At 39.3% G+C, this 12104-nt stretch overlaps 1 protein-coding gene across 2 annotated transcripts in view; it reads right to left on the reverse strand.

The window, feature by feature from the left end:
• Positions 1–12104, reverse strand: part of LOC136263578 (uncharacterized) — a 38622-nt gene that overhangs the window by 11214 nt on the left and 15304 nt on the right. The window contains exon 1 of one of the 2 annotated variants that reach the window (XM_066058198.1): positions 2996–4325. The exons of the other annotated variant lie outside the window; for it this stretch is intronic. Coding sequence (XP_065914270.1) covers positions 2996–4306 — 1311 coding nt within the window. The 5' untranslated portion in view covers positions 4307–4325. Of the gene's footprint in view, positions 1–2995; positions 4326–12104 lie in introns of those variants that run through there. 2 annotated transcript variants of the gene reach the window in all.

The following is a 12104-nucleotide window of genomic DNA, read 5'->3' on the forward strand; positions in this document are numbered from 1 at the left end:
ACCCTGGCCAACTTGGAGATGGCTGTGTGTGGTTGTACAGCTCTGTGGTATTGGACAATGACTTGTCCTATAAATGTCCTTTCATTTTAGCCAGTTTTGAGCCCTGAATGGCCCATAACTTGACCTAACTTACCACTAACTTACCACATAATGCAGTTTCCCTTGTGCAAAAATTCATGTCAATAATGGGACATGTATGCACAGAAGTACTACAAATATTTATAGTTGATTTCATTATATGCCAAGAATAACAGACTAGTGAAACTAAGTTATAAACAAACTTCTCGTCATTCACCAACAGTCCAACATGATAAAAGCCACTGTAAGACAACCTCGACAATAAACAAGGCAGCATGAAGCAGCTAAATGCTCTGAAATTCTGTGTTTGAATCTGGATTCTAAATGACGTAAAGTTGATCAATAAAAGATGTCAATTATTTCTTACCTTACTTGGTAAAAATGTGCTTTCTGTACAAAATTGAACAAATTTAAATATGTGTAATTTTATTTTTTGCGGCAACTTTAATATGTATTGTGATATTCCCAGTAAATTGCTATCAATGCTGGTAAAATTATTATAATTTTTGAGGTATATAAAATCTGTGGATTGACAAATTTCAGGGTTTTATTTTATTTTATTTTTGATCACTCGTTTTCACTGAGTATGTTATTTTCTCAATAATCATTTTCTACATCAGGAGTAACTGAAACTAAGCTAAATGGATGTTCAAAAAACGCAAAATAACACCCAGTGGGCATTTCATCTAACATGCTTATACCTAGCAAACTATTTCTAGCACAATTCTAGTTAATGTGTGATATCTGAAAATGGTGTACAATTTTGCTAAAAGTGATTCTCTACTTGGTGCGTGTCCAATTTTTCTATTCCATTTCAGCTATAACGTGGCCCAAAAATAGATCTATTCTCCAGATACATTAACAGCTTCTCCATAGAAAAGTATAAAACTATAAACAAAGAGCCATAGATAGCAACACAACATGAAGGAGAAGCCATAAATGTAAAATTAGAGGTTTGAGTTGCTGTGATGATTATTACATAATGAGATAACAACCTTAAAAATAATTCCTTATAGGGGTGCATGCACTCTGAAATGTTAGCCAATAATATGTTAACCTTTTAATTATGTTAATAATGTTAACCTGTTAACAATGTTAACCTGTTAATAATGTTAACCTGTTAATAATGTTAACCTATATTCATGGCTATGAATCTATTTTAACATCATAGCTTTTTTTGTTAACATCATAATATTAATCACCTTGCATGATCACTATACTGAAAAAACCATGGCACAGTGAACCACTGCACATAGTTTACAAAACTCTGCAGAAGAGCTTCAGCTACTCACAACAGTCAGCTTTATAATGGATTAATTGGCTAGTTTTAATCACTCTATAAAGCAGGGGTGTCAGTGTAATGGGTAAGGCTCAGTCAGTCTCAATGGCTAGGATGCATTGGCTGCTGTTGCTGAAAGGAAATCAGAGGGCATCACTAGCATATTTTTGGGCACAATTTTGACTTTATGTAAAAAAACTTTAACAAAAATATGTGTTCTGAGCTCAATCTCACTACTTTTCACAAGTCATCAGAGTCCTATCAACTGTGCTACCACTGCTAGCTGCTGGCTCCCTGAATTTTTAACTATTTTCAATGGAAGGCAATTTTAAAACAATGATCTAGTGGCTAGCCTATATTAAATGAGCCCAAACCCTAACTTGGATTAGTAGATAAAGTAGAACCCAAACCCTTAACTTTGGACTGCTAGAATTGTGAGAATTGGTTCCATATATAGATGGTAGAGGGTGTGATAGCGCCCTCTATCTATGGAACCAATTCCCTTAAATAATGAAAGTGTTCCCAAAAAATTAGCCCTCTCTCTCTTCTCTCTCCCCCCAGGAATTTTTTGAAAATTTAACATGTATCTCTTTCCTTCTGCGTCTCCCCAGGAATTTTTTGAAAATCTAATATGTATCTGGAGTTCAACTCTTAAACCATTTGTGTGCATTAATATTTAAACCAGGTTGACCTTCACTGGGTGCGCATCTGGTTTATTGAAATTATTTTCAGATAAACGTGTATGTGTACCTCTCTATTTTTCTCCATACACAACCATGTGAGTAAAACCCCCACTAAATGGTAAAAGTGAGAAATAAATGCTATTAATAAAGCCTGTATTATACTTGTACACAGGTAAGCTTTGGCTAAAAGGTGCTTTCATTTCCCATACAGCTGTAGCAACTCCCTACAACCTTTGTAAATGGTCTAATCACTGGGATTTTCAGGTGTATGATATAATGAATAAAAACCTTGTAGCAGGGCCAGTAGGCTACCAAGGAAAAAGTGTATCTCTTTTACTCTAAGGGGGTGTCCCATACATACACAAATGAAAAGAAAAGGCAGCCTTGAGGCTGCCTAAACAATTTCCATGATAGACACACTATAAGATATTTCTGTGTATAAGTTGGTATTTGAAGTGGATTGTTTGAGTTATGCTGTGTATGTAACATAGGCAGCTAAAAGGGGGGCTGAAGCCCCCCCCCCCCCCCCCCCCCCCCGCCTCAGAATGATATCATGCCAAAACTATCCTTCTTGGAGTGGGGCTGAAAACCTTGATAAAGATCAAGATACCCTAATAGAACAGTCACTCTAATAAAGCAGTCACTGTATTAGAACAGTGTGTAGCAAGCTATGTAAGGATTTTTTTTATATAGTTTATCAGCTATAAATGAAGTGGGGAGCTATTATCAGCTGGCTGCGACCTTCTTTTTTTTTTTTTGTCTTACTTTACCAAACCAGAGACAGTGTAGTACCTCAGTTCATTTCCGTTCCTGGCCAGCCCCCCCTCATATCAACTACTTCCTCCGCCACTGGTATGTAACCATCTTGCCAATATGATCTCAATTATAATTTTCAGTACATAATGATCAAATTAGTTATAACTGAAAAAGCGCAAAAGCTTATGGATATACGTACCATTTCTGAATTGGCATTGCTGGCAGGAGATGGGGCCTTGATATCAGCTAGTAATCCTTGGCAATCATTGATGATGCTCTGTTTCACCAATTCTTGAGTATTAGTACATAATCTGGTCAATCCATGATCATGTCTACAGCTAACTATCATATTAATATAGCCATCTAAAATGTAAGAAATTTCTTTTCCTTCAGCAGTTGAGACTGAGTAAAAACCATCCGAATAATCACCAAAGTCAAATGTAAATGAATTCAAAGAAGCTACATAGCGACGAATCATTGTCAAAGGCCACGTCTTCATTATATTTTTAGTACTTGCATCAGCACTGAGCACTGAATCTTTTTTGATGCCAAGTAGGTGTGATACTAGTTTCTTGCGTCCTTTTACTTTGTCTCTCACAAGGAAGAAAGTGACACCATAAGTAGGTAATGACTGGCATAGCTGAACATACTGTAACTTGGCAATGACTTCTGACATACCATGTAACTTGTGATGTTCAACAATAACGAGGTCAGATATGTGCTTTACTTTACTGTAGACTAAGGGCAAAAAGCTCGATGGATCTGTGAGATAGGGTTTAGCTTTATCATAATCTCCAAACTCTACCTGGCAGCGTAAGGCAGCAAGTTTCACAGCTTCTTGTTGAGTACACCATAGATTATCATTACTTACATCTCTGTGTAACTGGTGAAACTGAAGATGGATCTCAACAGCGCTATCAACGGATTTGAAAAAGAAAAATTTCTTCTTATAAACAATCACTTCTGTGTCCTTCACTCCTTGTGCCCGCAGTGACTTATCATGATCAAGCCAAGCTATTTTATCTGTGCTAATGTGACTCAGTGACTTTCTGCGTGTCTTTCCAGTTGACATTGGCTTTTGCTGATCTGAGGGTTGGTGAAATGTAAAGGAGTACTCCTCTGGAGTGGTTATTCCGATATGAACACTAAAGATTCTTACTAACTCTCCCACGTTCTGACTAGTGTCCACCGATATTGACTCCAGGGTACCATCCATCATTTTGACTTGCAGCAACCTAACCTTTTTTACATATTCTACGAGGTCTCCGTTTGTAAATCCGTAAAATCTCAGAGACTTATCTTCTGCTAACCAGCGTCCGGTATTATTACCACTAGTGGGTTGAAACAGTCCGTCTCCCTCATTGTCCCCTAAATTCACTTCTGGCATTCGTTGGTGAATAACGCTAATGCAACCACGCACCATAGCGTTTTGGTCAAATTGAACCGTTCTTCTAATGACAGTATTACGCTGGGTCTCTGTGGCTTCGATACGAAGCGACAAAATAGACATCTTGTGCACTATTCAATATCAAAGCAGAAACCTCAAAAAATATAATTAAACTTGGGTAAATAAAATAAAAAACAAAAAACGCGCATGCGCTGGATGACATGCATGATAAGACTTTACAGAAAATTGCATTGTCTTTGCAACAACCGGCCATGCGCGGTTTGAGCATGCGCGTGTTTTGAATAATAAAATGCGTGCAATACAGGGTTTTGGTATTTGCTAACTAGTGATGATCCTACCCTTCCTGGTATACTTGGCGTATAAGTGTGTATATTCCGGTTATGCAATGATTTAACTGACGCGGAATTGAACGGCTTCGATACCTTCGTACTGTTATACCCGGTATTGCGCGCGTTTTATTATTCAAAACACGCGCATGGCCGGTTGTTGCAAAGACAATGCAATTTTCTGTACTGCGGTTTTCCAAGTTCTTGCAATGGAAAGCGTCATGCGCTAATAATGTGTCAGTATGCGCAGTTCTTTAAAAACTCCTGTAATATTCTGTGGCTGTCGAGTTGTATGCGTAGGCATCCTTGAAGTCCTGTGAGTCAGTAGTTGTCACTGAAAATCCACTGTTGAACAGCTGCGCACGTACATGCTTGTATAGCGCATGACGCTTTGCATTGCAAGAACTTGGAAAACCGCAGTACACCGGTTTTCAAGTCCGTTGTCCTATTCAAATTCGCGCATGCGTAAACATGGCGCGAGTATTTGAATGACCGTACGTTGCGGGAACTATGATCATGAATGCAACGAAGCCATACAGCTACGACCTGCGATGGAGGATAGTATGGGCTTATTACAGGCCCACCTATCATTTAACCCAGAAGGAAATCAGCGACCAATTTCATGTATCAGAGCGAACTGTGCATCGATACTTACAGTTATTTCGTCAAACTGGGGATGTTGAAATTAGGCATCGAAGGGATGGACCGGAAAAGTTATTAGGTAACTTCGAGCAGCTTACTTTGCTGAGGCTGGTGTTGACACAACCTGGTCTATACCTTCATGAGTTACAAGAGATGTTAAACGATGATTACGGAGTAGTTATTAGCATACCTACAATCTGCAGAGCCCTTAAACAAATGGGCTGCACAAGACAGTCAATGCATCACGTTGCTGTACAGCAATCCAACTATCTAAGGGCTAAATTCATAGCTGAAGTTTCTTACTATGACCCATCAATGCTAGTATGGCTTGATGAAACTGGTTGTGACAACCGAATTGCCTTAAGACAGAAAGCATACAGCATTAGAGGGATGCCCTTGAACAACCACCAGCTGCTAATTAGAGGTGTACGATATTCAGCAATACCAATTATATCCTTAGATGGCATTCATGATGTACACATTACAGAGGGCACTATTAATGGGGACAGATTTGCTGATTTTGTTCGAAATTGTTTAGTGCCGATTTTAAATCCCTTTAATGGCATTAACACAAGGTCAGTTGTGTTGATGGACAATGCAAGTATCCATCATATAGATGAGGTTACTGATTTGGTTGAAGCTCAAGCAAATGCAAGATTATGCTTTCTACCACCATATTCACCTGATCTTATGCCAGCAGAGGAAGTGTTTAGCAAAGTAAAAACAATAATAAAAGAAGATACCCGCCTCTATCAGATGACTCCAAGGTTAGTGATAACTATGGCATTCACCATGATATCACAAGAAGATTGTCGTGGATTCATTTCACACTGTGGCTACATTTAAAAACATGTGATGATTTAAGTGACGCTGTTTAAATAGTTTATGTACTGTACTGTTAACTGCTACCTAGTTTTTTTAACACTTGTAATATAGCCACACGTTCATCTAGAAACTCATTGTCAGATATTATCCCTGAATCCTTAAGATTCTTCAATTCAGCTAGCTGTTTGTAGCACTTTGACCTTCCATCGATTAATCTACTTGGACTAGCAGACTTTTCCTTTACTTGGGTTGGCACAGCTTGATGTGGAGTAGTAATGGCATTTGCTAATTGTTGCACTGCCTCAACCATAGCGTCTTTTACAGCAGTAGATGATCCTTTCTTACTTGGCATCTCACTGCCACAGCGCTTGAACATAGAAGTTGTAGGAGGATCTGTTGTACTTTTGTGGATGCCACCATTGATCATTTCGCTCCACACACGGTATTGCATAGGTGTAAACTTTTCGCCATGCTGCCTTTTCAGATTCTCCACACACTGTTGCACTTGTTCTGCAACATCTTTCTTTGACTGTGTGGTACCACTGTCTGACGCTTTTCGCTTTACACCAGCACTAGTCTGAGTAGTGCCACCTGGCTTCAATCCATCACACCACAAAACAATGTTTTGTCCTCTGTTTGCCCCGGCCCAGATTTCACTCACGTCTTCTTTGTTTCTTAAGCTGATTAAGTTACTTCCACTCACATAACCAACATCAAAATCTTGGGCAATGATATCGCCCTTCAATTGTGTTCTAATTAATTCAGCCAAGCGGGAAACACAAACTTGGGTGGTGTTAATATTCCTTATAGTAAACATCTTATTCTCACCCTTCCTTTCTTTACTCATGGCTTTCAGAAGCACCTTTGGAATCACAATTGCCGTTGACGTTTGAATTGGCTGAGACTGAGAGCTCGAGGTCAGCGGTGTAACAGTAACACCTCTGTAGCCAACTGTTACTGGCCCGTTAATCTGAATTGGGGTAGATACCTTCACGTTGTGCTTCGCGGCCATTTTTACCGGGCTCGATTTTTAGTCAAATGAAACGCATGCGCGAATTTGAATAGGTCAACGGACCTGAAAACCGGTGTAGCAAATAAGCGTTTAATTCGTTACGCGGGCCTATAAGCTTTTATGACTGTGAGTTGATCTGGACCTAGATCAAGAAGCTGACATCTACCTGCATGGCATCCGTGTACGTAGCTAGCTACCGCTTCTTTTTTTTTTTTTCAGTTTTTTTTTTTTTTTAAACCCGGGCTTGATGGACTGCCCTTTCCTACCACCCCCAGCACAGATTGCAAGTGCTGGCCAACTAAACAAAATTAAGCAGACAAATGGGATTCCACAGTCACTAAGTCCACTGACTGTGGAGTCCTGGTGTAAACACCAATGGAAGACCGTGCCCCACGAATACACTGAATTGCCGAGCGCAACAACGAAAAGCTCAGGCAACAACGCAGCCAACCCAGAACCACAGAATAATCATCTCCCCACTTTTTGGCCAGAAGAGAAGCAAGTCGCTTATAAAAAACAGTAACCTCATGGGCTAAACCGCCAGTGGCAGCCAAAACAATTGGAGTGAAAGTGGCATGCTCCACTTCTCGAACCCGCTGACCATAAGCACGATGATTAATCTTTTCATGCTTCCTAAAGGTGGACGACAGAGAGGAGGAACTATTAGAAGGAGCAAAAGGGTTAAAAACACGGACATCAATGAAACATCTCTCCGAACGACCACCCCAGAAGCCGTTTACAGCAACATCCAAGCGAGCCGAATCCTGAGTATTAGAGGTGGCAAGAGGGAACTCATCAGAATGCTGAACCGGCTGTAACTCTGGCTCAACACACATCTGGGAGCAAACCTCAGTAAGAAGGGTAGCAGTAAGGTCCCTAATCTCGTTATGACGCAAGGAAGATAAACGGCCATCTAGCTAGTTAGCATGACACTAGTCTCGTGCCCAGACCGCTTTTTTTCTTTTTGTGTGGGGGCGGAGAAAAAAGGGTCTGGTGGATCTCCAATACCTTTTTTGTGCAGCCGGATCTTCAACTTTTGGGGATCGTTGATTAGTGGTGATGAATAGCAAAGGGCTGTTAACGAAGCAACAATAGGAAATACGGCGCGCGTTTGCTTAGCAAGGCTGCATCCTTGGGTACGCGCGCCGTATTTCCTATTGTTGCTTCGTTAACAGGCCATTGCTATTCATCACCACTAATCAACGATCCCCAAAAGTTGTAGATCCGGCTGCACAAAAAAGGTATTGGAGATCCAACAGATCCTTTTTTTTTCTCCTCCCCCATACAAAAAGAAAAAAAAAGCGGTCTGGGCACGAGATTAGCACGACACCAACTGTGCCAAATCATGATTACTTGTAGTTTAGCTAATTCAATAATTAATTTTTTTTGATATTATACTTAATTAACTTGGCCACCGCTACAGGATACTGATGCCTTCCAGGGGCGGATCCAGAGTTTCGAAAGAGGGGGGGCACCTTTCTGAAAAACAGTTGAAGACCAAAAAACTTGCTGAAAACCAGTTGAAGACCAAAAAAAAAAAAAAAAAAAAGGTCACAACAATAATAGCTAGTTATCCTTACCAACTATATCACGTCTGTTATGTAAAATAAAATCCTATTTGTAGCTTCATAGGTAAGCTACACTGCCTCATGAACATTGTGACTGCTTTATTAGAGTACTTGACTGCTCTATTAGAGTATCTCGATCTTGTATGCAATTTCTTGAAGGGGGGGGGGGGGGGGGGGGGGGCATTTGCCCCAAATGCCCCATCCTGGATCCGCCACTGCCTTCAACACAATTAGAATGTGCAACCTGTAAAAATAATCTATAATAAACTGTTGTAATTCTGGGTGTTGAAAAACATTTAATAAACATTGCACTGCATTGGTTAGCTATACAGTGAACCCTCTGTAATGCAATGTTCATTGGGATAAGAAATTGTGTCAGATTAGCAAGGATGTCGGATTATTGAGGTAGTATTACATAGGAAAAATCTTTTTGATACAGCATTGTCAGATTATACTGGATTGTAGAGCACTGTTAAAATTCAGGTGCACTTGCAACACCCCCAGTCAACCAGAAAAACAAAGGAGTGTTGTGACTGCACTCCTTGACAATGAAATGTGTTACAGCTACACCCAAACGGTGTTACATAGTCTGTAACACCCCAAAAGTATGTGTTACAATACCCCTTTTAGTTTTGTAGCACCTTGTGTCCTGGTGTTGTGAATGCACCTCTCATAATAAATTGCCACTGTAACACTGTTTTCTTATCAACACCTCAATAGGGTCACTACAGCACTCTGCCTTCAGTGCTTCAAAGTTTCTCTTAAATCATGAGGGATGACAGTAGTCACGTATTACTTAATGTATACCCAGAGTATAACATGAGTCAGTGATATGCATACACAACCAGGAAGCCGTGTCAACAAAACACATTTGCTGATAGGACTTTTCAGTCATGATATTTATAGTGGCTGGCCTCATCAGCTGGTTTCCACTGTCACTAATCCAAAAAATAATGTACATGTATTTTTCTATGTATATGTAATATGCACAAAGTTTTGATTACCCTTCAAACTTGTAAAGTCATTGGCAAAAGGGAATTTTACTTTGTTAAATGGCTGCAGGAATCTAATTGACCTGAAATGAATAATAGAAAGCCAGAAGCCCTATATGATTAGTAGAAATCTGCCATATCTCTTATATACAACTAAAGAAGATAAATGCTTCCTTCTTTATGTAACTACGTTTAACATAAACGTCAGGATAAATGTTCGCAGAACTGCATATTCAGTTGTTGTATTGCTCCATGTCAATAAGACTCAGTATAACATAGATCAAGTCAGTAATTGGTCAAGTATGTGCGCTTGGAAAGTTTTGTACTTGATGTGCATTTGATATCAGTATAGTATTGACCAAAATTCCATCTAAATTCTGGTAGATGTACGCACAAACCAATTGACTCAAGTCACCATTGAAGCATTGGTCAGATATGTGCTTTACTTTACTGTAGACTAACAGCAAAAAGCTCGATGGATCTGTGAGATACGGTTTGCATTGTACTATTGAAGCATATTCTAATTGAGGTCTGACCATTGCTAAATATGATGCTGCTTTTACATTACTATATTAGGATGCTTTTCCTGTTATTTTTGATACATGTGGCCAGTGGTGTTCAAGACAAATGTTCAAGAGCATTCTGAGGTAAGTGTGTCTATCAGTTACTAGAAAATTCAATGAATGGCAAATTCTATTCTATTCAAGAGAATAGAATAGAATTTTCCATTCAACGATTAATTCTATTCTATTCAAGAGAATAGAATAGAATTTGCCATTCAACAATTAAGAGCCCCACCAATACATGAAGATAAATAAGAATAACCAGACAACATCAACAAAATGTCAATATCATGCGGCCAATTCAAACCCAACAGGCTCTTCTTTATTAAATTGATAATACAAGACTCGAACTGTCAAGACATGATTGTTCAGCTGGTAATTGTGGGTGATAGATAATGCTGCAGGTGACAGAGGTCTGGTGCATCTGATACATTGAATCTCAGTTGCCATATTTGTATTCTAGTCTGTCAAGATCTTGTTGAAGGATGGCAGCATCAGGAAATAAGCAATCATCAGCAAGCAGCCACATATAGTGGTGATCTAACATTCTTTGTGATGTCAGTATTGTACAATAAAACATGAAAGGACCAAGTACTAGTACCTTGAGGTACCCCTGATGAAACGGTTACTGAGGTTTAGCATTCATGCCATTGAGAAGTACACATTGTGTCCAATCTAGAGCTGCGTCAAATATTCAAAAGCATACGAAGTGGATAGTTAGCCGGTCACCAAGCCAATATTCATTTAGCCGGTCATTTGTTGTAAAACATTAGGAATTCGACCCTATGGTTCAATAAGAAACATGGTTGCAGGATTAAGAACAGTACCCCTAGGATTAGAAACAGTATACCCCTAGGATTAGGAACAAGACTAGGAACAGCGCCCCTAGGATTAGGAACAGGATTAGGAACAGTACTCCTAGGATTAGGAAAAGTGCTCCTAGGATTAGGAACAGCACTTCTAGGATTAGCTGATGCTGTCTCCCTGATTAAATAACAAGGGATAAAACGAACAATGCTTTTAGGATTTAATGTTTTTAGGATTTAGGAACACGCACAACTTAGGGTACAGATTTTAGCTGTTACATTAGAGTTAGGGTATGGGTTAGAATGTATAGTATTTTATATTCAGAACTTTTAAATAGTACAAAAACAAGAGGAGCAGCCAGCAAGCACCAGTGGTACAGTGGTAGGGCATAGGAACTCCAAATCTTGATGTCAGGGTTCGAACTCTAGAACCCCAGTTGTGGTACTTTTTCTTCTTTGTTTCTTATACTTTTTTGTGTCATGATTTTTTTCTCAGTCTCGAATAATCTGTAAAGCAGGATCTGGATGACCTGACTCGGTTTAACATTGTTACTAAATAAACTATATTTATTGACTTACACATTGCTATATAGTTTGCCACAAGTTGCTCTCACTGATCAATATCAACAGCGAGTCACGTACGCACATGTTCAAATAGTTTGGTGCAACCGGCGACCACGTGTATTCGAATAATTTAGTGCAATATACACTGGTAGATGGAAGCTATACTGTAGTCTATTAACACTCAGCAGTAGAACCTTGACTGATGGCCATGGTAAAGAAGGATAAAAGGTAAGACAATAGCACAAGCATTGTATGTTTATCAATATACAAAAGGTTTTTTCTTAAGCAAACTAGAAACGTTTCTGCAAAAGAATTAGGGCTGTAGCTGTAGCCAGTTTTCCGCTACGCTTGACTGAAGGCATCAGGCACCTAGGCAGGCAGTAGAAAATTCCGTTGAATAAATGTTTTAAAATTCTGTAGCAACTTGATGGAAACATTTCAGGTCAATCTGAAGACACTTTTGGGTTTGGTTTTACTCAACCAACATTGTCATGTCATTGTGAGGAAAAATCGTGGCAGGTTTTTGGGTTATATTTATCATGGATTGCCCCCACACCTTCAATGTCCCTACTATACAGTACTATCATACTGTATGATACAAG

This window comes from Dysidea avara, chromosome 8 (genome assembly GCF_963678975.1).
Source record: "Dysidea avara chromosome 8, odDysAvar1.4, whole genome shotgun sequence".
Lineage (NCBI taxonomy): Eukaryota > Metazoa > Porifera > Demospongiae > Dictyoceratida > Dysideidae > Dysidea > Dysidea avara.